General features: G+C 42.2%; 6 protein-coding genes across 13 annotated transcripts in view; 4 read left to right on the plus strand and 2 right to left on the minus strand.

Moving 5' to 3' along the window:
* LOC110858449 (MAGUK p55 subfamily member 2) overlaps positions 1-940 on the plus strand; it is a 26,343-nt gene extending 25,403 nt beyond the window's left edge. For all 6 annotated transcript variants that reach the window (XM_035858692.1, XM_035858690.1, XM_035858693.1 and 3 more), the window contains 2 exons: positions 37-111; positions 182-940. In XM_035858692.1, coding sequence (XP_035714585.1) covers positions 37-111; positions 182-358 — 252 coding nt within the window. In that variant the 3' untranslated portion in view covers positions 359-940. The remainder of the gene's footprint in view (positions 1-36; positions 112-181) is intronic.
* LOC110858450 lies at positions 937-10,490 on the minus strand. Of its 2 annotated transcripts, none has more exons than XM_022107238.2 (6): positions 2,415-10,490; positions 2,232-2,348; positions 1,964-2,115; positions 1,695-1,898; positions 1,365-1,613; positions 937-1,286 (listed from the first exon to the last, which is right to left on the minus strand). In XM_022107238.2, exons 1-6 carry the CDS (start codon positions 2,689-2,691, stop codon positions 1,065-1,067), a joined length of 1,221 nt encoding a protein of 406 aa, XP_021962930.1. In that variant the 5' UTR covers positions 2,692-10,490; the 3' UTR covers positions 937-1,064. The 2 variants fall into 2 exon arrangements, with proteins under 2 accessions (XP_021962930.1, XP_021962929.1); XM_022107237.2 differs by having other exon boundaries at positions 937-1,289.
* LOC118438448 lies at positions 9,543-10,640 on the plus strand. Its single transcript, XM_035858758.1, has 4 exons — positions 9,543-10,038; positions 10,102-10,152; positions 10,251-10,358; positions 10,479-10,640. Exons 1-4 carry the CDS (start codon positions 9,543-9,545, stop codon positions 10,610-10,612), a joined length of 789 nt encoding a protein of 262 aa, XP_035714651.1. The 3' UTR covers positions 10,613-10,640.
* Positions 10,641-10,652: 12 nt separating this feature from the next.
* LOC110858434 (cytochrome P450 4C1) lies at positions 10,653-13,721 on the minus strand. Of its 2 annotated transcripts, XM_022107216.2 has the most exons (13): positions 13,439-13,721; positions 13,281-13,380; positions 12,967-13,146; positions 12,786-12,892; positions 12,606-12,696; positions 12,291-12,512; positions 12,133-12,202; positions 11,939-12,065; positions 11,814-11,853; positions 11,614-11,708; positions 11,293-11,536; positions 11,017-11,199; positions 10,653-10,929 (listed from the first exon to the last, which is right to left on the minus strand). In XM_022107216.2, the coding sequence occupies exons 2-13, from the start codon at positions 13,351-13,353 to the stop codon at positions 10,766-10,768; spliced, it is 1,596 nt and encodes a 531-aa protein (XP_021962908.1). In that variant the 5' UTR covers positions 13,354-13,380; positions 13,439-13,721; the 3' UTR covers positions 10,653-10,765. The 2 variants fall into 2 exon arrangements, with proteins under 2 accessions (XP_021962908.1, XP_021962907.1); XM_022107215.2 differs by having other exon boundaries at positions 13,281-13,721.
* Positions 13,722-20,356: 6,635 nt separating this feature from the next.
* On the plus strand, positions 20,357-21,344 carry LOC118438449 (30 kDa salivary gland allergen Aed a 3-like). The gene is made up of 2 exons (XM_035858759.1): positions 20,357-20,524; positions 20,584-21,344. Exons 1-2 carry the CDS (start codon positions 20,357-20,359, stop codon positions 21,247-21,249), a joined length of 834 nt encoding a protein of 277 aa, XP_035714652.1. The 3' UTR covers positions 21,250-21,344.
* Positions 21,345-21,505: 161 nt separating this feature from the next.
* Positions 21,506-23,859, plus strand: LOC118438406. The gene is made up of 4 exons (XM_035858619.1): positions 21,506-21,893; positions 21,972-22,335; positions 22,437-22,690; positions 22,778-23,859. Exons 1-3 carry the CDS (start codon positions 21,597-21,599, stop codon positions 22,502-22,504), a joined length of 729 nt encoding a protein of 242 aa, XP_035714512.1. The 5' UTR covers positions 21,506-21,596; the 3' UTR covers positions 22,505-22,690; positions 22,778-23,859.
* Positions 23,860-24,873: the final 1,014 nt, after the last annotated feature.

Consider the following 24,873-nt stretch of genomic DNA (forward strand, 5'->3'; position numbering starts at 1 on the left):
TTTATTTACCTGAACTTATTTCCTTGTGTTCTCCAGTTTGACAGGATGAGTTCCATACGATACAGCTCGAGGCGTGCCAGGACTTTGGAGTCCATCGCTTCACTTTATGAAGTAAGCTGGGCTGACTTATGTTTTTAATCTGGATGCGTGAGTTCACATTATGAATTAACGTGTCACGTAGGACGACGATGCTCGCAACTCGGTGGAAGAAAGTCAGCGTCTTCAGCAGCTATACGCTCCATACTATGACTTGGTAGTCGTCAATGAAGATTTCGACACTACGTTCCGACGAGTTGCTCAAAGTCTGGACTCGCTTTCCACGGATCATCAATGGGTTCCCGTCACGTGGGTCTACTGATTTCTAATGTGATTCAAGAACAAAAAATACCAACAACCAAAACTCCTTCTACAAGCTTCTGTTGAATTTGAAAATTACAGAAACTTCAAATCTTCATCTTTCAAGAAAATTATTTTATTTGTTATTTCTACTGTTTTTCTAGTGGTCGAATTTTTGAATATTCAGAGTTAATCTACATATGTGAATGATAATCGGTTTCTGAGCTGGTCTGAAAATTATGTAGGTACAGATTCCTGACACCTCACGAGGTTGAGTTTGTAAATAATATTTTACAAGAGTTCATCTTATGTGTGCATACGCACGATTTTTTTTATTGGTTAATGAGTTACTGACAATACAGTTGTGTTTGACGGCCTAGCTTTAATTTTCAACAACTTGACATTTTTACAGAAAAAGGGTTAAAAATGATAGTGTTTATATAATATATGTGTACTTGTGTATGTACATAGCTTACATTCCACTCATCTAATTTTCTAGAAACCTCATGAATGTGCATCTCTTTACCCACCATGACGTACTGCGACGACCCTCAGTAATGAGTTCTCACTTCAAAAGAGAAATTAAATCAAGTTCTGACATAGATGAGTACATTGTGCTTCATTTTATTTCCACTCATAATTTGCGTACACAGATCATTTATCTCTCATGCATAATAAATAGCCATTATCAAAATTTAGATTATTGAGTGAACATTTTAGAGAACTTATCAGAGCAAACCCCAGAACCCCGAGTCCGGTTTTTTGAGCTCGTCCATTACCAGCTGCGCCCCGTTGGCACCGAAATCTTTAATCCAGCTCGTGTACCTGAGAACGAAGAGCCAAAGACCAATTCCAAGAGTGGCGACGAGCGAGAATCTCGTGTACGCCACAGCACCGCTCAGATCTGACTGCATTTCCATCACGGACGCAGCCATGTGTCGAAGGCGATCCTTCTGAGGAGAACCCGTTAAATTAAGCTGGTTAAAAAATGAGAGAGGATGTGGCTTGTCATTGATTGCTGCATGTACCACAAAACTCGCATGACCTGGACCCACGTCTTTGGGCAACCAACTCCTGATGAAATTCCTGTTGGAAAATCCGACGTTGCCACCTTTGGCCAGAAAGCCTTTAATCTGCTGCTGCGGCATGACATAGTTTCCAATGAATGCTTTCTCCATGATGGAGAATCCGTCCACGTAGGCGTCGTGCTCGGGAACTATGCGGTGGATGAGGTGACTCTCGGCAGCCTCCAAGGGAAACAAGGACGATCCGTAGGCCTGGATGAGTGAGCAGTTACGACGACACCACATTTGCAATCTTGCCCTTTCACAGCTATATATTTGGCATTTATTTCATACCTTCCACAATATTTTGATTCGAAAGTCGGATGTCTGGCTGTCAAAGACAATGGGCGTGGCAAATACGATGAAGGAGGCGCTCATGAGTTTGTCGAAGGGATCCTCCAACCTCACGGAGGTGACGAGAACTTCGCCCGACTGTTTGGGAGGCAGCATTCCTTGGCTCGGAGTCAAGTGGAAGGTATTTCGAAGGGTGGAAACCACCTTCGTCACAATGTCACCACAGTTGGTTAAGGTCAGGTTGGTCTAACGTCAACCTTATCGCTTACCTTGTAGCTAATCATCAGGGGTGAAATATTCTTCAGCTGGATTTTCGCAATGTACACTTTCGCAGTGTCATCTTTGGAGAACCCAAGTTCATGTGGCACCCTCAGCCACGGTCCCATCACATTCTCACTGAAGATTGGATTGCCATTCTGGTCTATTATTCGAGTCATAGATAATACATATATATGACCAAGGATTACAAATAAAATTATTCACACGTATGGGAATTTAATATCTTTAATATAATTTAATATGCTCTATTGTATTCACCGAAAACCTTCTCGTCCTCAATGTAGACCTCACAAGCGTGGGTGTCCTCGTCCGACTTCTCAAACTCGCACGAGCGGCCGTCCAGTGGGCGACCGTCATCCTGAGTGGGTCCAATGTCTACAAAGAATGAATTTGCAAATCTGGGGAACTTGAGTGCGGGGTAAAAATATGATTTGTCCGTACCATTGGCACCCTGGGCTTGTTCGTCCCCCATCCCACCAGCCACAACGTTTCGCCTTCCACCCTCAGAAGTTCTGTTCCGCGAGAAGAAGCTCTTCATTGTGGACGAAACGGAGAAATTGGACCCGAATCCTGAGACCAGTGCAAGTTTACCTGCTGACATTTCCCAGAAGGCGAGAATAGGCGGCAGAAAAGTGACAAAACGGGTTGCGAATCGTGAACGACGACGACGAGAATATTTGTGGCGCGATGGCGAGAGAGGAAACCAAGAGTTGCTCATAACTACCTTCCGTTCAGGACCTGCTCAGCCTGCTGAAGGTTGGAACCCGAAATACATCGATTCGCCACGATTAATTGACACCGTTCCTATGGCGCACTGTCCCACAAAATGATAACGTGCCAAATAATCCTCCGCTATTGGCATGAATTTCACAGTTTCAAATTCTCACCTCTCTCTAAGCAACAGGGGCTTAATTAACTTATTCTTATAAAAATTAAATTAATGCGCTCTTGGTTCAAATTTCAATCCCCAGTTAATCAGACCCACGTTTCCTGACTAGTTATCGTGCAAAATAGAAAAGAAGATGAAACGAGGAGCGCCAAAGGATGAGGGCAGCTTGTCTGATGGCGACGATCCCGGCAGGAGTAGTCCGAGGAGCAGATCTTCCAGAAGTTCCGAAAGTTCCAACCCGCCCACCCCTCCCTCGTCCAATTCGCCATCAAACTCTAGCTTTCCCTCCCCTCGGCCCAACAATGAGAAACGGCGAGGTCGGAGTGGGGTCGATCGGCCCCAACAACGACCAAGTCTGCCCCACCGACGTCGTGCCCTCTCCGGAGAACACCACCAAACGACAAATCAACCAGCGAAGAAAGGACGACGCAACATTTTGAAGCAACTCGGAACCTTTGTCAAGAAGATGAAGAAGAAGGTGGTTCGCCGAGAAGAGGGGGTGAAAAGGGAGTCGCTGGACTCGCTGACGTCGATCGAATCCTACAGCTCCGTCGCTCTACTTCGCGAGAGGCTGGATGACGTCGGGGAGCTAGCGTCGCGGTACAAGGTGCAGGGCATGATGGCCAAGGTGAGGTCCGCCATCGGGGCGTCCGACCTGATGAGAGAACTTCGTCTGAAGAGGGAGGAGTACGCTAGGAAGATGGAGGACCTGCTCGTGGCACGGAGGTCGAACCGGATGGAGCAGGACCACCCCTACGTCGCCCTCAGGAAAAAAATTGAAGCCATGGCTCTGGCAGAAGGGGCCTCGTACAGCATTGAGTGTGAGATCTTATTTACATATGTACCAGTCACTCGACGTGCTGTCAGTGAGTTGGGTGGAAAGGAAACAAGGCCATGTTTACCAGTAATTTCTCTCACTCTCTCAATTAGACAAGGCCTTTTCGAACCGGGCCTTGGTGCGAGACGTGGGAATTCCTCTCTACGCCTCGGACTACGACAACGAGAGGAAGAAGCAGGCACGACGACGACAATTTATGTTCGGTCTCCGGAAAGATGACCGTTACGATTTTGACGCAGAGGTTGTGATCTAGCGGGCTTCAGAATACTATTCTTCATAACATGCACTCACGTATAATAATCTAAATGTACATGTCTGATGTCGAATATTTTTTGAAGCAAATTGATGAATACGCTGATGACTCGAAACATCACTCGGACCAAACTTGGGCGTCAAACAAGAATGAAACTCAATTGACGATTCTGGCGACGGTTTTTAGTGCAGCAAACCTGATCCGGTTCCCACAAGCGTGCTACATAAATGGAGGCAGTAATAATACTCAGGATGTTATTCGAGAAAATAGCTTGTGCCCAATTTGCTGGTATTGTTTTCAGTCGTCTTCTTCTTCGTCTACTGTCTCCTGATTGTGACCTTGATCCAGCCCCTCGTGCTGTTCGAAATGCTCATTGGGCAGTTCAGTTTCAAGGGGGAGTGGGGATTCTCGCACCTCCACAAGTGTGCCAGAGGTACGAAATACACCTAGTTTGAAGTTCCTTAGAGGCTGGCAGATTTGTCGTAGAGCCTCCTTATACTTTTAATAAACGGATAACTCGATCGTAGGATTTTCGTACGCCATTCTCTTTGTGAACATGACGTTCATTACGCTGCAAAGCACGATGGCTGGCTACACGGGCTTGTACGCAGTGGGTGCCTTGCTGTCGAGCCCTGGGGAGTGCGACGCCGTGTGGGGGAACCTCAGCCGATGTGTCCCTTACTCCGTCGTGGAGAGCTGGAGCTCCAAGGTGGTTCTGACCAAACGCAGCGCTTGGTTGGAGCAGCACTTCACCACGGACAGGGAAACGCTCTACAATGCCAACGTCTACTTGTCCACCGAGATGTTCTTCAGGCAAGAGCTCTTCATTCAAGCGCATACTTCTTACCCCAGCCCAGTCAAATTGACCAGAATTTAAAGAAATCCTTGCCACAGGTTTTACATTTACAACTGGAAGTCCAAGACCTTCAAGGACCCTTTTCACTGGAGATTTGTCCTCGCCTTCTTTGTCATTCTCGTCTGCATCGTCCCATCCTCAATTCAAACATATCTCGCCTCCGCAGTCTCACGGGTAAACCTCCTTAACTTGACATGATTTCTCTTAATGCCGTTTTTGCATGATTAAAATTACATATTAATTTTTTTATGTCTAAATTAGCTGTGGATCCAATTGGCTTGCTTCCTCCCCATTCTCCTAACTTTTGTCCTCTGTCACCAGTACTTCTTTCGTGGAGGGAGACAAATCCCGGCCTATTTTTCTAAGTTTAAGTGGGAACGGATGTCAACATTGGTGGTAATCTAATCCAACCTTCGACTCCATTTACATTCCAATTCTTATCTACTTTATGAAGTTCGTATCGAACTAATTACGTTGAACTTGCAGTTTTGGTGCGACGCATTTGAGATGGGTGAGTTTTTAAGAAATTTCTGCAAGAAATGATTCGTTATGAGACTTAACGAATTTCAGCAATCACGACGGTTGGGGTCGGATTTGGTGGATTGGTTCGAGTCTCGGGACGAAATGATTTCAAGTATCACAAGTTGAAGAGGTTGTCCTGGTTGATGTCCATCGCTGTCATGGCTTTCTGCCTCCTCAGCGCTCTGGTTGTGTTCACAGAGTTGGGAATCTTGGGCAGGATCATGAACACACAAGAATACATTCACATAATTGCAGGAGGTGATCTGCTAGTGGGATTGAATATGAAAATCGTGCAGTACTCAATCCTAATCCTAAATTATGCAGGTTTTGGCGTATCGTTTGTTTGTCTGTCTGGGGCTCTGTTGAAAATCGGACCGGCTTGGATACTTGCGTCAACGTTCGCTTGGATAACACTCATCAACGTTTGGCCACTGGTGAGCCAGCGCATGTACATTTGGTTTTTGCGTGGACTTTCTCTTTGACTGCTCAAATGTACAGATCGTGTCAGCACAAATGGGAGTGTCGTATCTGAGACATTGGATCCCAATTAAAAATCCAAAGCTTCTCAAACTAACAAGTGTGGCCGTTGGAATCAGTCTGCAACTTGTCGTGGTTTCCGTGTACATTATTCACGTACGTGCCCATATTTATGTAGTATCCAGTTGGCCAATTTTTTTGCACTTTCTGCAAATCTCGGCTCAAGTAGAGTCCACATTTATTCGTTGTGTGTGCATGTGTCATAGGCAGATTTCGCCGAGAATGACTCGTACGACTTGTTTGGAGGCAGTGGGGCTGCCTGCGTCATCCTCGCGGTGGAAATGGGGATCGCCTTCGTCCTCTGCGGGTTTCGCGAGTTTATGACGGACATTGAGATCATGCTGGACACTCCGATGTCGTTCACCTTTCAAGTTCAGATGCGCTACTATGCACCTTATGCCATTGGGGTGAGTGCTATACGTACGGAGTCACTCCCAATAATAATTGGTGGTTTTAAGTCTGACCATTATTTCAGATTGCATACTTCGTAATCGCCGTATCCTGGTTCTTCAATCCACCGCGGTATAAACGTTCCGTCCACGGCGTACAAGCCCTTAGCCCCTCAACATTTTGGATTGGATTTGTCCTGAATGCCATTCCCATCCTCATTCTTGTCGTATTTGGATATTGGGGATTCCACAGCAGCAAAAACGTAATCAACTTCGAGTCCTTCGAAATATCAGTTCTGATAAGGATCTGACAATTTTACAACACGATTGTGTGCGCACAAACCTCTTGCAGAAAGTTGTGCCCATCAATGAAACTAGCAAAATTGCGGAAAAGCGCAAAGGCGTCAAATTGTTTTGGAACACGCAGGCACGATGGCTTGGACGTCGTGCGGCAGTTTCGGCAGTGCACACCGCAGCTGCCCCACACTTGTAAGAAGAACACAAAGTAATGGCCAGCGTGACTTGTCGTTGTCTCCATAAAAAGAGGTCATGTTCCCACAGATCCATTTTCAGCATCTATCAACATGGAGAGCTGGAGCACCGGTTGGTTCAACGGGACCTGAAGGAGGCATACTGGGCTCACGTCGAATTGCGGGACAAGTTGCGCACGTGGTACAGGTATACAGCACACACTTGCGACATTCTATTTACGATACGCTGAGATGTCTATTAAGTACTCCTGGTTGCTACGAACGAACAATGGGGACGCGAACATGTTCAGCCCATATTATTTTTTTGACCACCTTCCTTTGAAAGATCAACTCTTGCTTGAGAAACAACATTTGGTGCGACACTTGCGTAGATTCGAAAATTTCAGCAAGGTATGGGTGCCGCAAGGTCACGGAAACGCTTGGCTTTCCAGCTTCTGCTGCAAGGCACAGATTCCACTGGAATAATATACCGATAAATAATATTCTATTACTTCTATGGCCGCACCAAATGTTGTTTTTAGTGATTTTAGGTAGTGATCGCTACGGCTTAAATTAGTATTGGGCCTTTCACCAATAATGTTATTAGGCCAGCTATTAACCTAACTTAACCTAATAGCTGGCCCCATTTTCATCTCCATGTAACTGAATGAAACCCATAGATTAACCGCAAACAACAACTGAACAATATAAAAGACCAGGATAAACTAACAACATTTCATTCCGTCGTGGTTGTATACACAGATCTCTCAAGGTTCGAGTCAAATGGATCACCCTGCTTGATAAAATTGTGAGCCGGCGCTATATTTTTATTTCCACATACTTTACACGCATCTCTGCCTACAAAGTAAAATAAGCAATTACATGCACACCATGTACTCATTGTCAGTTGGCCAATTTACCACTCAAGTCCATCGTCAATGCCACAAGGGTTGTGCTTCGACACAAGGAGCTGCAGACGGCGAGTAGCGAGCTGTCCTTCCTGCGACGACTCATTCACCAGAGCAGCGTGTTGGACTTGGGGAATGGGACACAGGAGCGAATGCTTGGGAAGGAACAAGTCGACCAGCAAGTCTTCCTCCTCGACTACTTAATTGACAACACGAGTCTCTACTCTGGGACCTCATCGCAGAGCGAATCCTTGTCGTCAGAAGATGAGGACGATTCTCAATCTTCAGACAACGCGGAGCTTTCTGCCGTGGAGAGTACATCCGAGTTGGACAACCTTGTCCACTCCACGTCAACCATGGAGTCTGGAAACACCTCCGTGTACCGAAGAGTCGTGGGAAAGCCAAAGAAAAGTGACCAAGAAGTCAGACTGGAATTTTCAACTCGAATTCGACGTGGAATAGGTGAAAGATAAAATACCCCCCGACTTGATAGTGAATGCCTACAAATTAAGGTACCACAAGAGAGTTGGCAAGGAATTATACCACTCACTTTGATTGTAATTTTCTCAGAAATTATGGTAGGTAGAAATTTGGTTCAAATAGAAATTTTGTACAAAATATACTGCTCTAAATTTTGGTAAATGCCCCCTTCTGCTGTTGCTTATACTTAAGTATTTATAGCCAAAATAGTATAAAGTGATGAAATTTTTTTAAAACGTCCTAGCGTCAAAACCATCCGGAGCACAAATGTGCGACGATTCCCATATCGTGCGAAATAGTTTTACATGGGGAGCATAATGGGTCTCATTTCCATATTGTCCTCCATACTTTTCGAAATAGTATTTCTACACTTGCCCCTCCCTATTATTTTATGTTTCTGAGGACAAAAATGGTTCACATCTCATTACCCGACACAAATGAGCCCACAAACCGATTATACACCCTGCAGAAATATATAGTGACTCCAAATAACAACCATTATGACCTCAAAGTCCTCCCCCTCCATCTCGGGGAGCTCTTAAAAATACCCCAATGCCCTTGTTTCTATGCAGAGCTGTACTTCATGTCTTGACTCATGTTCTCTAAAAAATCATGTTGCTAAGTCCATAAAAAATTGAAATATTCAACCTCTTGTGGTACCTTAAAGGTTACCCGTATTTTACACGCTCTGAATTTGTTTAGATCTTCCGTACGAAAGCACGTTGGACGAGTTAAAAAAGTTGCGTGAGTGGAGATTTCGAAAAGAACGAGAAATAATTCAGCGATTTGACGGGCCGCCTCAAGAGCACTTCATCACGGTGAGTTAGTGAGGATTCATATGCCACATTTCTACGGACATTTATACGGACCAACCATTTCTATTGGCGCAAGTGGAGTTAGATATAAGGTGATCTTGCGACATTAGAGTAAAGTTCTCACTAAATATTTGGACGTAGGTGAGGATTGCTCGGAAGGAGGAAGAACCCTTCATGGTCGGCTTCCGCGTCATCATCCTTCCCCACGACGATCACTTTGTCACCAAACGGCTGCCCACTCCCAAACCGCCCATCGTGCACACGACGAGAAACCACCTGGACCGTCACTTCAAGGCGGATAGTCTCAACCAGCAGATTTTCGAACTTGCGATTTTCACGCTGAAACAACGCTTGTGGAAGACGGAGCTGTCCACCCTCCTCCGACCCAGCAACCGCATCTCCCTCCTCCAAAATATCAACGATGAATTTTACCATTTCATCGAAGCGGATAAAACCTGCATCGTGGTGCTGGAAGACGACTACGTGGCAAACCTTCGGAAAGACAAGTGGCGATGGATCACGCCCACCCTGCGCAGAAAACCGCCCCTCCCTGACGACGACCCCCCACACGAGTTCACCTTCAACTATGAAGAGGTGACCGTGGTGGAGCTCATGCGTCGAGACCGAGAACAAGAGAAGAAGGACGCCCTGTTCAATGAACCATCCGACATTTTGTACCATCCTTCAGGCCAAGCATTTCATCCAGGTGCATTTTCCCTCAATGTGCCCACCAGAAGCACTGCGGACACACGGAGAAGCTCCGGCAGCAATTCCCCAACCGAGTCGAGTCAGCTTCTCGACGAAAATAAAATGCTGCAAGTTTTTGGGGGTCACACGGGGACGGGGAATGTGGATCGAAGAAAGGAGTCTGACATCCACGTCCCACACTTGAGCTGGGGAAGGAGGAAGGCCAAGTTCCAGGTCCCCGTCGTCCTCATCCACGAGAGGGGGAGGCCCATGACGAAATCCTCCAACAAGTTTGTTGTGCGTGACTTGTCGTTGGACGAGGAGGGAGAGGCTGCGTCCCTGGGGGGAGCACATGAGACGGAGGACAGTCTCTTCAAACACACACCGCATTCTCAAGGATGGGATTATTTGCAGACAAAGTGTAAGCTCGCCAAGTGAGCATTTTTTAAATTAAACTCGTCGATTTCACAATGTGTGGTTTCAGCTGCCAACAGGAGCATATTTCTGCCACCTGATAACACGAGGGGAATTGTGGGTAAGTATGCGTACACAGTACACACGCACGTATGAGCATGCACAGTATTATTTCTTATCGATGCATCAATAAATTGTCATCTCATTTTGCATGTTCAGATTTCAGCAACCTTCGGAATGACCACCCAAACTACTGGTATTACTCGGATGGGAAAACTCTGGTCGTTCTGAAACGGTCTGATGACAAAGTAGCAACGGAATCAATGGGTATTAATTGAGACCTACTTTATATGCATATCAATATAAATATGTGCATACGAAATCACTGCAAGTTTGGCCAGGCACGCTTCTACAAATAATATGTAGGTTTTGTGTTTCTTTCTGCAGCTTCCTTGGTGTTGTCACTTGCTACTTCCTCGTCCAGGCGAAGGAGCAGTACGCTCTCCGCAAGGAGCAAAAGTAGAGCCAGTAAAAGTAAAAAACGCATTAAAAAAAGTAGATCCAAAAGCAAATTCCGATGAACTGTGCATAAATGAATAAATAAATAAAGTGAGAACAGTGTGAATGCAATGGATTTTTAATTACTAGAATTTCTGCCAAAGTTTTGTAACTAACATTTTAATTTATCGAAATATTTAATTGCTTATAGCACAGTTTTCCTGTTTCACAGTTTCTCATTGTTCTCGCGGGGTCAGTGTCAGCTCGATTGCAGGGGAAGTTTCCAACACCATTCCGTAAACAATCTTCAAATCGTCCCTTTTTTGTTGGGTTGACACCTTGAAATGTCGGAGAATGTGGGACAAGCAACATTTCATTTGTACCATGGCGTACTTCAACCCTGAGCCAATCAAACATTTTTTGTGTTTTTATTATAAAAGTTTGTAGTTTGTCATTTTTGTTATGTGAGAATTTATGCATGTGTTACCGAGGCAGTTTCGAGGCCCTGCAGAGAAGGGAATGTAGGCGTAAGGGTGTCGAGAGGCACACGCTTCAGGGAGAAACCTGTCCGGATCAAACTTTCCGGGGTTCGGAAAATGTCTCGGGTCTAAATGGACATCTCGGAGGAAGAAGAGCATGTCCACGCCCTTGGGGATGACCTGGCCAGTCTCTGATGATGAACATACACACAAAAATGCATGACTTATGTACATATCTACGAGGGCAACCATAAATTATGTGCATTCGAACGGAAGAATCGTACCCAACGGAATGTCTTCGACGGCATTGCGAAGTATGGCCGGGGCTGGAGGGAAGAGGCGCAGCGTTTCTTTAATGCACATTTCCAAGTACTTGAGGTCGGCTAAATGCGCAAATGTGACGTCGAGGTCTTCAGAGGTCTTCCCCAACACTTGGTCCAGCTCTTCGTGAACTTTGGCCTGCAAGTGTGGGTTGAGAGCGAGAAGGAAGAGGGTGTAGTTCATCCCACTCGCCGTCGTTTCAAATCCCTGCAATAATACCATATCCATAACAGTGAAGGTGTTAACAAAAGCGACAAGTGTTCTTCGTCGTAGTCGAGTCTTACAGCCCCGAAGATTGTGTGAATGTGTCCGGTAATATCCTTGTTGGATTTACAATCAAGAAGAGCATCAATAAATGGTTTCGTTCCTGCGATGGCTCCTGGAAAAAACACATGATTTTGTCGAGATTAGAATCATTTTTCCGGCTGCACAGTTTATCGATTTATCTTTATCTTAAGCTTTCTTAAATTCTATAATTGAATACCATCGTTGTTCGACAGGATTTCCCTTCGTTTCAAGATATTCTGAAAGAAACGATCCCCCACGATTTAAAAAGTAAAGTCACGTACTACGCCAACAAATCCAAATACCAACTGTAGGATCACTAACTTCGTTCATAATTTCGCTGAACACAGCCGTCGCAGCTTTTTCCTCCTTTCCGAAGCCAAATATGTCCCAAATAATTGGGACAGTTAGCCATGGTCGGGTTACTCTCGTTCTGACAGCAGCAAGCGCCCTGAAAGTGAAAAAAAACAATTATGTATGGGACTGCGTTTTAATGTGACTAAAAATGGGAGCAGTACATGTGAACTCCTTCCAGAAATTTTGCATGAATATCCGATTGGAAATTGGAATCAAGGCCCAGAGCAGATTCTGTTGCATATCATTTTTTGTAATCCGAAAATTTTAGTGATTGCCCAGAAATAGTGGTATGTCGGGATACGTTTCATGGGAAAATTACCCGAAATGAAGTCCATGGTGGCTCTGCTCAAGTAGGGATGAAGGTTGACGTCCTTTTCCTTCCCCCCAGATTTGTCCTTCTTACTGTTACCCTCCACGAAAACTTTGTCCAAAATTTCAACCAAAATTTTGCTGTGCTTGTTAAAGTAGGTCAGGAAACCGTCAAATCGCTGATACTTAAAAGAGGGGCTCAACAAACGGCGGTCTTCTTTCCACATGTGCCCTGCGTTTTAGCAATTGTGAGCCAAATAGTTAACTTGTCTACATCACCACACTTTATTTATTGGGCATTTGAAAAATCGGCCTCCTTCCCTACCGTTCGAAGTGATGAGTCCGTTCCCCAAGAGCCATTCGAACTGATTGTAGTTCTTCCCTTTCTCAATGTACTTTGTGGAGGACAGGACTTTCTACAAGGCGTACAAAGATGTAAAAGATGTTATTCGTCGTAAGTAATTCCTACTCAAAATAAAAGCTGTGTGAGAATGGAGTGATTTACTTGGACGGCGTCGGCATCAGTGATGACGAGGTACGGGATGTGGCTCAACCAAAACGTGAAAACTCTCCCCCACAACCACGTTCCAATTGCAACTCTGGACGACATTGCTGTGCGGCAAATACATAATTTATATGTAATTTACATGTAACAAGAATGCATGGAAATCTTTCGTGAATCGTACATTCGGGTGAACCCAGCATTAGTGGAATTGACCCCACGATGGGGAGTTTCCACGCAGCTGGGAACTTTCTCAACATGCGTGCCTTCCTCGTCAGGGTCATGATCGCATAGGAGGTCAGGCACAAGAGGACGAAGAGGAACAGCCCCACCGTCACCTGAATCTGGGGGCGTCTCAACACTCCTGTTTTTGAAATTAAATGCAAGTGCATTGCTTAATTATGTATGCATGATAATGAATGCAGTAAGATATTCATATTTGTACATATTTATGGACATAGTTTAAAAAATATATAAATAATTCCTCCTAAAATGTACCCCTCAAATCCTGAAGTTCTCGTATCCCGTGCAGGATTAGATCCATGCCGATGGATGACAAAGTGTCGTTCATGTTCAGTTTGACCGTACCAAGTTCGTACTACGAACGTTTCAAAATAAAATTCAAAGAAAGAAAATCTAAAAATAAAAACTATTACTTTTGTCAACAGCTAAGGATACACGTCGGGCACAAAGTTCAATTAATGGACCAAGAGTTGCTGCCTCAATTCTTATAAAGAGTTGCAATTTTTATGAACCCGACAATTCCAGTGCTTATCGATTGGCACTCGATGCTTCTATAATATTGGTAAATACACCAGCAAGTAAATAATAACCACCACTCCAGACCATAAGTAACAACTGCCAGGCAGGTGGAGATAATCGAAGTATCAATATCAGGGACGCTGCTGATTAATTATAGGGGTTTCTATACATACAAGCTCAATGGAGAGTCAAACTCGAACTTCGATCTTTATTCAGCAGACGACTTCTAATATTGGTGTTGTAACCATTATCAATTCACGTCGCATTTTGCTATCTATCTGAGCCAATAATATTTACATAATCATCATCATTATCGAATGGGACAATGTTTTTCCTTTTCTCTGAACCCTGACCTTTCAGGTAGGTACGCAAGAAGGGTGTTGCCCAGCACGAGTTTGCACGATGCGCCGATAGAAATGCATGCTACGCACCGTGTGAGCGAATAAGTATGTACGCAGTAGCTTTAGGCTTGGTCCTGCCTGACTCATCATAGCATGACATGACATAAAAAGACGTGCCATCCTCTGTGTTAGCATTGCCGTTGGTTATCAACAGTGGTTGGATGTTCGAAATGGTTCGCTCAACACATCAACACTTGAATATAGTATTGGCTATTTGCGGATCTTTGCCCCCCATTAAAAGCTACCCATGAAATGCTACCCATTATATGCTACCCGTGATGATCTGCTACCCATGAAATACTACCCATTATATGCTACCCGTGATGATCTGCTACCCATGAAATGCTACCCATTATATGCTACCCGTGATGATCTGCTACCCATGAAATGCTACCCATTATATGCTACCCGTGATGATCTGCTACCCATGAAATGCTACCCATTATATGCTACCCGTGATGATCTTCTACCCATGAAATGCTACCCATTATATGCTACCCGTGATGATCTGCTACCCATGAAATGCTACCCATTATATGCTACCCGTGATGATCTGCTACCCATTATATGCTACCCATTATATGCTACCCGTGATGATCTGCTACCCATTATATGCTACCCGTGATGATCTGCTACCCATGAAATGCTACCCATTATATGCTACCCGAGATGATCTGCCCCCCATTATATCTTACCCTACCCATTTTCACTTTCTTCTTGCAAATTTAACCAAAATGGATACCCCGTTTTGCGTCGTAGTGCAACATAACAGTTACTGTTTATTTACGCAAAATTAGTCAAATAATAAATTCTCAAAAAACGAATCAATACATAAAATCTCGTAAAATCAGCCGAACAATAAATTCTCAAAAAACTAATCGATATATAAAATCTCTTAAAATCAGTGGAACAACGAATTTATTATTTGACTGATTTTACGAGATTTTACATAGTCTCAACTTAATAAACAAGGTCCAAAAAAAATTGGAAATCTTAGTGAGGCAGTGCAATCTCAACTAAGAAATAAAATTAGATTGCAGAATTTTTGAATCACCGCTGTCGGAAGTATATTCCATTAATAATGGTCCATTATATTAGATCTCACAAGGGAACATACCGAGGTGCCCAACGAGTTAAGGGTCGACACCTATACCAAAATGACCACAATACATGACTTGTTAGACAAACTGACGGAATTTCCGTGTAAAATTCACTTTTCGTCACGTTGTGATGATATTTGTGACGAGCGTATGACCATCGGGTTGCCAGCGGGAGAGGTCGGCCGCTGAACGATCAGGTCGACCACAGAGAAGCGTCGTCGTCAACTTCAGAGATTTCGAATTCTTTCAAATTTTGGAACCATTTTGAAATTTTGAAGAAATTTGAAAACATTCTGAAATTTTGAAAAACTTTGAAATTTTGAAGAAATTTTGAAAAAATTAGAGGTGTGTCGATCAGATCGAACACACGTTGTCTTCAGAGATTTCAAATTTCAAATAACTTACCTCTAATTTTTTCAAAATTTCAAAATTGTTTGAAAATTTCAAAATTTCTTCAAAATCTCAAAACTTTTTCAAAATTTTGAAATTTCTTCAAAATTTCAGAATGGTTCCAAAATTTGAAAAAATTCGAAATCTCTGAAGACGTGAAGACGACGACGCTTCTCTGTGGTCGACCTGATCGTTCAGCGGCCGACCTCTCCCGCTGGCAACCCGATGGTCATGCGCTCGTCACAAATATCGTCACAACGTGACGAAAAGTGAATTTTACAGGGGTTCTGGCTCGATCCTCCGGGTCTAAAAAGTCCTGTTTTCTTGGCAGGGAGGAGCGTGCACACGCTCGGATACACTTTTGCACGGATTTATGTGAAATTTTAAACTTTGTCCTAGAGATGCGAAATTTGGCATGCACATGCACCAACATATGCGACATCGTAATATAACATTAATTCCCGTTCCGTTCGCTATAAATTTTTCAGGAAAAATCAAAAACCAAATGTCATCCCTATCATTTCACATGCTAAAACAAATTAAAGTGTGATTTTAAAAAAAATTACCTCGGCTCTCGGAAATATTTTACAAATTCCGTTCTCGTAGATGTCTTCCACAAGAGCACTGGGAGTTTTTAAAAGCTCGAAAAAGCTCCTCCCTTTTACCACTGCAAGGGGGTGTGGTCCAAAAACGTGACTTTTTTTATCGTTTTTTTCACGTATTTTTGAACTACAAAATTCACAATACCTTATTAAACGAGTTTCACATTCAAACCACCCCCACAGCCCTCAGGGGGAGGGCGATACGAACGACGATAAAAAAAGTCACCAGTTTTTGGACCACACACCCTTGCAGTGGTAAAAGGGAGGAGCTTTTTCGAGCTTTTAAAAACTCCGCCCGAGTCAGGGACATAGTCCCTGACTCAATAAGTCAGAGCCCGCTTCTAATTTTTTTTCCGAATTGACCGACATAATATCACCAACTTCCGTGTTGTGGATGGTTAAAAGTTTGTTAGATAGTTTCTATTAGTTGGTACCACATTTTTGAATAAGTTACAAATCATGTGCCTTGACCACCATGACCAGTGGGCTTCTTTAACATCCTGAAGTTCTAAGCCGTATGTATGTGCTATCCAGCAGTGGTTTTCAGCCTCCATATCAAATTTCAGCTCGATTGAAAAATCAGTATTGGTCACCCCACAGGGTCACTCTGGTTGCACTTTGCTCACTTTTAACTTTATATACTTTAATTAGAAGCCATCAAGTATCATTGTGCCGGATTTCATCTTTTAAAGCAATTTCTAAAAATCGGCATGGGTCACCGCATAGGGTCGCTCCAGATAAAAATTTTACCAATATCATACCATATTCTTTCATTAAAACCCATAAGCAACCTCTCCACCAAATTTCAGTTCGATATGATGGTTTTGAAAAATCGGTATGGGTCACCCCATAGGGTCACTCAAGATGAAAATTTTTCCAACTTGAAGTCATTTTTATCTATTGGGAGTCATTAGCAACCTCTGTACCAAATTTAAGCTCTCTAAAACAATTTTGAAATTTTGGTGCATAATACCCCACCCACTCCGATGACCCCCACGGGTCAACCACTGGACCGATTTCGCCCATCTTCGAACTCGTTTCCTAACTTTGTCCAATATGCATATGGTAAAAATTTCAAGTCAATCGGTTCAGCCGTTTTGGCTCTATCGTGCCGGACAGACAGGCAGACAGACAGACAGACAGACGGACGGACGGACATGACGGTTCCATAAGCCCTGACTCGGGCTAAAAAAGTGATAGTAGAGCAGACGACTATATTAGGTTAGTTTTTAGGAATACGTCCGTAATTAATTGACAAACTGTATCATTCCCGAGTCAGAAGTTTATAAGATGACATTTTGATCCCTATTTTGTAATCAGCTAACCCTTAGAATATTTGACATAAAATGTGTTAGTTTTTTTGTTGAAATATGTTTCTGTCGTAAAGAAATGATCATCGGTAAACGGGTTATTTTTTTTTCTTCACCGTATTTCACCGTATCGTTTGGGGAAGGATGTCGATTTTTTGACACTTGCTTAGGCCTGGGAAATCTGTAGCATGTAACGCTTTCTAATCTAAAACACCTTGATCTTAGGGTCACTTTTCAGTGCTAATCTGATCTCTACAGTTGAAAGGTCATTTGTGTGGCCAAAGTTTCCTGCGTCAGACAGAGATTTTGTGCTATTCTGGTGTTTAACCTCTTTTAACTTTATTTATCTCGATTAAAATTTCCGTTGAGTACGATGTTGAATTCATAACTACATCTGGTAGCAACCAATTGAATTTCCATGATTTTCTGTAAAAGCCATATTTAAAAGCCATAGGTCATATTTCAACTACTGTTCGTTCAAAATTAATATGCAGTAAATTCCTCGAAATTTTTTAAAAGGTAAAATGGCCGAAATTGCTGGTTGACACTGACAACGATTTAATTATGCACATTTTTTCTACGTTTTGAATGAAAATCATGTGAAATTTTGAGAATATAAACAAAACCAATCAATGGAAACCAATCATCCGCCAAATAACCTTACAGAATTTTTACTGCATATTAATTTTGAATCAACAGTAGTTTCCAAGTTTTGAGTTTTTTGGCGAAACTCCACTTTTTAGCCCGAGTCAGGGCTTATGTACCCGTCATGTGCGTCTGTCTGGTTTGCGATAACTGCCGTAAAACTAATCCGAGCGACTTGAGATTTTTCACAAATGTAGTATGGGTCAAATAAGGAGTTAAGTTCGAAGATGGGCGAAATCGGTCAAGTGGTTGACCGGTGGGGGTCATATAGGTGGGCGGGGTATTATGCATCAAAATTTCAAAATTGCCGTAGAAAGCTGAAATTTGGTGCAGAGGTTGATAATGGTTTCTAATGAAGGAATATAAGGTAAAATTGCAAAAATTTTCATCTGGAGGGACCATAGGGGGTGACCCATACAGATTTTTAAAACTCATCCAATCGAGCTGAAATTTGGTACATAGGTTGTTAATGACTACCAATAGAAGAATATGAATTGAAATTCGACAGGTGTGAAAACCTGGACAGACCCTATGGGGTGACCCATACCAATTTTTCAAATTCGTCAAATCGAGCTGAAATTTGATAGACAAGTTGGTAATAGCTCCTAATGCAATATGAAGTAAAATAAGAAAATAATTTCATCTGGGGGACCTTATTGGGTGATCCATGCCGATTTTTTTGAAATCCTCATATCGAGCTGAAAGACACTGATCGAACTTGATGGTAACCGTGGGCCTCTTTGCATTGTTTTTCATTTATTAGCTCACCCTGCGTAGCATGAGAGCTATTGAATTCCTCTTGTCCGTCCGTCCGTCCGTCTGTCTGTTGACCAGTTTTTTGCATCAATTGATGCGAATTAATAAGTCCCTGCTCCATTATTACCGGTCTGAGGAGCACCATTGGTATCGAACAAGCCGTGGCGCAAATGGTGCGAATTAATTGTGCAAATTGATCAAGAAATGACTACAATTTTGGAATAAGTAGCACCTTTAGTACCGAGCAATTGGTTATTAAAAATGATGCGTAACAATTGGGTCATCTACTTCCCCCCAAAAATCAATGATGCGTAACAATTGGGTCATCTATTTCCCCCCAAAAATCAATGATGCGTAACAATTGGGCCATCTATTTCCCACCAAAAATCATGTCAGAATGCTGTTCTATTTGTTCGATTATTCTGCACCATTGACGCTAAAATATATAAATTTTATAATAAATAATTGGGGAAGGGAGGCCCTACGCACCAATGATTCAGAATGTCGGGAGAAAGAACCAGACAATTTTTTCAAAGTTTTCAAAATTATGTTTCCGGTTATATTGCACAATTGGTGCAAGAATCTAGGAGAGTTATTATCTATTTTGTCCGCTTATTCCGTACCTTTGGTGGAAAGTTATATACAAATCATTATGACAGGGTGAGCTACTTCTAAAGTTACTACGGTTTATTATAATGCAAAATGCTGGGCCCCCCCTTAGATAAGATATTAATAATTATTTTTAGTTGTGTGGTAACAAGTGATGCACATTTGGAAATATTAAGCGAGGGAGTAATACGCACATGTTTGCAGTTATTTGAAGCGGGATACTTAACAATGTAAAAAGTCGATGTTAACTTAATTTCATAAGGGATTTTTCGTTTACTTTGGAATATTAAGGAGCATATTTATAATTTTATACAATATAATTTGTACATACAACACAGATATTATACACACGGATAGTATACACATGTTTATGGAAATTCATACATCACAGCAAGGTCCTGAATTTTACTTAGTTACGTGTCTACATAAGGTTAGCTCATTTGATGGTAAATTTTGTGACCGAGAGCTTGGGACGAGTTTGGGATTATTTTTGGAAAAAAATTCGTTGCCACGCGAAGTTAAGGCCGTTTTCATGTAAATTTATAAAATATTTATAAAATTGACGCCTTTTCTATGGCACCGAGCCATGAAAGCGGTGTAAATTAATCGTGGTCACTACCGGCGATGACAATCTAAATCATTATTTTATAAAGACACTGATCGAATTTCATGAACAACTTTACAGCCAAAATAAATGATATCTGCAAAATGTCCCATTTCTGAAATGTGTTTTAAAATTTTCTACATATTCTGAAGACTGAATTTAACTTTAAACAAAAAATGGGACATTTTGCAGTCATCACTTATTTTAGGGTAAACCACCACCACTTTTGCCATACTTATCTCATGCATTTTAATTTATTGCGCTGTGCATCGTTGTTAGAGGTAACTAAATGGAGTCATATTTTCATATTGCTGCATTATTATTTATTATTATTTGAAAATACCAAAAAATAACCCGATCGAGCTTGATAATAAATCCAGCTGCTTTTATCAATCATGCCGCACACTATTTGTTTTTTGGACGACTGTCACAGACGGATTAAGTCGAACCAGAAACGGCATCGACTGGGAGCGTCTGCACTCTGGCCCTTGTATTGTCGACTGTACCATGATGAGGAGGAAGCACACAAAACCGAGGTCATATGCGAAGCATGCCACATCAAGGTACGAAAAATATTTAATTTAGTCTAGTAATATGTATTTAATTGCTTCTTATTCTGCAGATTCGCTCTCAATTGAAGGATGAAGGGACGAAACAATTCCGGAGGTCAAAACCTAAAGTAAGGGGAGAGGGTGTCATTCTACCGAGCCGAACAAGATTAAATATGAGAAGAGAAGACAATGATGCTCGTGGCGCTGAGGAGGAAGATCGTCGTGGCGCTGAGGAGAAAGATTGTCATGGCGCTGAGGAGGAAGATCGTAGTGGCGCTGAGGAGGAAGATCGTCGTGGCGGTGGCGAAAACGATGCTCATGGCGCTGAGGAGGAAGATCGTCGTGGCGGTGGCGAAGACGATGCTCATGGCGCTGAGGAGGAAGATCATCGTAGTGGTGATGAAGACGGTGCTGGTGGCGCTGAGGAAGATAGTGGTCGTGGCGATGATGGAGACCGTGGTCGTGAGGAAAATTATGCTCGTGGAGGTGACGACGACTATTTTTGTTGGGCTGACGACGACCATGCTCATGAGGGTAAAGTTGACGATGCTCAGCAAGAGATTGACCGCTTCGAGTATGGATTATTGGACATGGAGCTTGACGAAGTCCATTTTAATAGTGAGTATAGCAGATTAAATACTATAATCATAATGCTACAATACTATGATAGTATATTTAACTACCAGGTGGATTTGATACTACATCCCGTCATGAAAACTCCATGGCTATTTCAATAAGTGGCAGAAGTGAGATCCAGTCAGAATGGAGCACTCAAGGCACAACAGTGACGATGACCGCCCGAAGTCACTCTCAAGCGTCAATCGTTTCGTCTCTTTCCTGCGACCCATTCAACTCCCAAGTATCGATGTCCAGCACTCAATCAAGTAAATCACGGCGCTTACCAATGATCAGCTCCGTTGGATCCACGCAGAAGCGGTGCTTTATTTGTCATGACCCCAACGGCAGAAAAAGGATTCCAAAGTGCGCCATTCATCAAGCATAGACAGAGAAGGAAATATATATCCCTCATGACAATCGCTGCTGCAATATTCACCTTGAGGGAAAACTTTTCACAGATGACGCAATGCAGTTGATTATACCTACAAAACATGGTGTTCTGATGTCGGATGAAGAACTTGCACAGTGGATTTTGGATCTCAGCAGCAACAGAAACAAGTTAGGTGCTAGAAGACGTCGTTATAATTTCGACGATCAAACTGACGTGGACAAGGACGACTACCCAAATCTTGTCGGATTCTCTAAAATTCAGTTTAACTCGCTGCTAGCAGAAATATCAGGCCATGTACATAACAGTGTCAACCGAAGTGTCCGAAATGCGTTGGCCATCTTCCTTATGCTGCTTCGCCACAATTTGGCTCAGGTATTAATATTTAAGATTTATTCTTACCGCAAAATTCATTAGAATGAATACTTAATGCTGAAATACTCTTGTGTGCAGAAAGTGCTGGGCAGTCTTTTTGGAATCCCCAATCAATCATGCGTGAGTGAGACCATTGATGCAGTCGCTACAGCGCTGGACAACCATTTTGTCAAGAAATACCTCGGTTTTGAACACTTGTCCTGTGAAGCAGCCCTTCGTGACCACTCTCGTCCAATATACTCGAAGCTATTTAAAGAAGAAGACCCAACTAAGCTGTTTCTTATCATGGATGGAACCTATATTTATATTGAAAAGCCGGCCGACTTTCACCTGCAGAAACTAACTTATTCTGGGCAGAAAAAACGCAATTTAATCAAACCATTTATGATAGTTCTTCCGTCAGGGTATATCTTGGCTGCGTGTGGTCCTTATTATGCAAATGGTAAGTGTATTTTAGCGGCAAAGCTGGATGAAGATGTAGCAAAATGCATAATCCGTTGCAAGTTACATAATTGTCAAATAATCCGTAATTTTTAATTGCAGGTGCGAATAACGACGCTGGGATCTTAAAATCCATCCTGTCGGAGCTGCCACCTGATTCAGAGACGTGATTCAGACTCTTCTTCGCCTTGGACACCTCACACATATGCCAGAACTACTAGACACCGATGATAAACAATTCACCACTTCGCAAGGAAATGAGTCAAGACGGGTCACGTTGGTTAGATGGTTGGTGGAGGCAGTAAATGGAAGAATCAAGAAAAAGTTCAAATTATTTCGAGAGACGGTTCCAGGAGGTAAGTCTATATAATAATTTATGCGTACCAATGTCAATGTATGTTGGTGCAAGTTTTAAAGTTATTATACTGTGCGATTAATTGCAGGATACCTTGAGAAGCTGCCCATGTTGTTCAGAATTGGTTGCGCCCTTATTAACTGTTTCTGCCCTCCTCTCTCCACCCACTCACCCAAGCATGATAAGATAGCCGAACGAGCATTGGAACTTGCTGACCGGGAGAATTTACTACAAAAGCGAGTGGAGGACGAGAAGATGGATCGCCGGACTAAGGAATGGAAGACGGCCTCTCTGAAAGAATTTCCAAAATTCCCGAAGCTTAACGTTGACGATCTGGAAGACATAACCCTTGGAGTGTATCAGATTGGATTGGCCAAGAGATACGCTAATCTGCACATGAAAAATTCTCCAATCTTTGAAATTAAACTGAATTCAGAATTTCCAAACATCGTGCGAGCCAAGATTGAATCAAGGTTTACAGCCAATAAAGCCCACGATCTATGGATCGAATATTCTTCCGACCCAGAGGTTAAAGGTGCTGACGCAATAATTGGTTTCTACTGTAAATGCAAACAAGGCGCTCGGACATTGGGATGTTGTGCACATATTTGCACAGTAAGTTAAAATTATTATATGTAAAAAAGCACAACTGGTAAATGGTAGATGTCTATTTTTATTATATTGTTAAAAGGTGCTGTGGTACTTGGGTTATCAGAGGTACCAAAACCCAACAACAATTAACGTTCGGAAAAGAAAACTGGAAATTATTAACGCCGGAAAACCTTAATCGGAGGATTATCATTAAGGCAGTTTTTGGTCAGGTTATGCATATACATTTATTTCTTCTAATCTGGTAATGACTCACAATTTTAGATCATCTATAAGTACGGCATAACTTGGGAAGGCACATGAGTACTATGATTGATTTCGTAGTTTGCAATCCCAACCCTACTTATAAAAGCATGTTAGGCGAATTAAACTAATATTAATATTGCGTATTGTTTTTTTCAGGTTTCAGTGAGTTACAATTTTTTTGTGTTGTGTACATTTTCATGGATGTATGTATTATTCCAGTGTAAAGTTATGATGCTGTAGAAAAATAAAATCTGAGTTGTATTGTATATATGTACGAATTATAATCTGTCAAATTATAAATATACAATATATATATGTAATACTCAAAATTGCAACGAACACCGAAATAATAACGAGCATTGTTGAGTACCTCAAATGCGGCTGCAAATATGTACATATTGCTTTCTCGCTTAATCTTCCATGATTTGTTACCACACAACTAAAAATAATAATTAATATCGGGGGCCCAGCATTTTGCATTGTAATCAATGAAAAATAATGCAAAGGGGCCCACGGTTACCATCAAGTTCGATCAGTGTCTTTACATGAAAACGGCCTTAACTTCGCGTGGCAACGAATTTTTTTCCAAAAATAATCCCAAACTCGTCCTAAGCTCTCGGTCACAAAATTTACCATCAAATGAGCTAACCTTATGTAGACACGTAACTAAGTAAAATTCAGGACCTTGCATCACAGGAAAATTGTAACTCGAAACTGTTGAACCTTGAAACCTGAAAAAAATAATATACAATTTTAATTTTAAGCACCCAACATGCATTTGCAAGTACGTTTGGGATTTGCCAACTACGAAATCAATCATAGTACTCATGAGCTTTCCCAAATTCTCCCGTACTTTACAAATGGACTAAAATTGTTAATCATTACCAGATTCGTTCTAGGGAAGTGGTGGCGGAGAACTAACAAGGGAACCTTAAGTACTGTCACCTCTCGATTTCCTTCCAAATAGCCTTAATCGACAGATAATTTAGTGAAACTAAAACTTTGTCATAGAACATGCGGTGCAAAATCGCGTTTTCGCGAAATATTTAGCGAGAGCTGCACCAAAACCTGGCATTTTCCCAATGCTTTTAATATAGCCAGCAGCTTTTTCATGAAGTTTATATGTAGAATATTGTTCAACCTGTGCGTACATACCTGTGCGCTTAATTTCAAAGATGATCACGAATACTGATGTCATGTTTGCCAATTTTTGCAAACTTTTTTTTGCAAAATTTCGCAAATTCAAATTTTGTCATACTCACAAAATTTGCTCTTTTTTGCAAGGTTTTTTAAAAACTCATTTTACTAATTTCGAAAAATTTACGAACA

The sequence above is a fragment of the Folsomia candida genome, unplaced genomic scaffold, assembly GCF_002217175.1.
Source record: "Folsomia candida strain VU population unplaced genomic scaffold, ASM221717v1 Fcan01_Sc021, whole genome shotgun sequence".
Lineage (NCBI taxonomy): Eukaryota > Metazoa > Arthropoda > Collembola > Entomobryomorpha > Isotomidae > Folsomia > Folsomia candida.

What these genes read in the sequence shown, in the direction of transcription:
- LOC110858450 (XM_022107237.2), bottom strand. Translation starts at nt 2,691, where the DNA reads ATGAGCAACTCTTGGTTTCCTCTCTCGCCATCGCGCCACAAATATTCT. An exon ending in ACAAGCCCAGGGTGCCAATG is followed by an intron (nt 2,349 to 2,414) that starts GTACGGACAAAT and finishes CATTCTTTGTAG; the next exon opens with ACATTGGACCCACTCAGGAT. An exon ending in CCCTGATGATTAGCTACAAG is followed by an intron (nt 1,899 to 1,963) that starts GTAAGCGATAAG and finishes ATTGTGACGAAG; the next exon opens with GTGGTTTCCACCCTTCGAAA.
- LOC118438448 (XM_035858758.1), top strand. Translation starts at nt 9,543, where the DNA reads ATGCGTCGAGACCGAGAACAAGAGAAGAAGGACGCCCTGTTCAATGAA. An exon ending in TAACACGAGGGGAATTGTGG is followed by an intron (nt 10,153 to 10,250) that starts GTAAGTATGCGT and finishes TTGCATGTTCAG; the next exon opens with ATTTCAGCAACCTTCGGAAT. An exon ending in AGTAGCAACGGAATCAATGG is followed by an intron (nt 10,359 to 10,478) that starts GTATTAATTGAG and finishes TTCTTTCTGCAG; the next exon opens with CTTCCTTGGTGTTGTCACTT.
- LOC110858434 (XM_022107216.2), bottom strand. Translation starts at nt 13,353, where the DNA reads ATGAACGACACTTTGTCATCCATCGGCATGGATCTAATCCTGCACGGG. An exon ending in CGGACTCATCACTTCGAACG is followed by an intron (nt 12,513 to 12,605) that starts GTAGGGAAGGAG and finishes GCTAAAACGCAG; the next exon opens with GGCACATGTGGAAAGAAGAC. An exon ending in TCAGCGAAATTATGAACGAA is followed by an intron (nt 11,854 to 11,938) that starts GTTAGTGATCCT and finishes CGTTTCTTTCAG; the next exon opens with AATATCTTGAAACGAAGGGA.
- LOC118438449 (XM_035858759.1), top strand. Translation starts at nt 20,357, where the DNA reads ATGCCGCACACTATTTGTTTTTTGGACGACTGTCACAGACGGATTAAG. An exon ending in GCGAAGCATGCCACATCAAG is followed by an intron (nt 20,525 to 20,583) that starts GTACGAAAAATA and finishes CTTATTCTGCAG; the next exon opens with ATTCGCTCTCAATTGAAGGA.
- LOC118438406 (XM_035858619.1), top strand. Translation starts at nt 21,597, where the DNA reads ATGCAGTTGATTATACCTACAAAACATGGTGTTCTGATGTCGGATGAA. An exon ending in TTCGCCACAATTTGGCTCAG is followed by an intron (nt 21,894 to 21,971) that starts GTATTAATATTT and finishes TCTTGTGTGCAG; the next exon opens with AAAGTGCTGGGCAGTCTTTT. An exon ending in TGGTCCTTATTATGCAAATG is followed by an intron (nt 22,336 to 22,436) that starts GTAAGTGTATTT and finishes TTTTAATTGCAG; the next exon opens with GTGCGAATAACGACGCTGGG.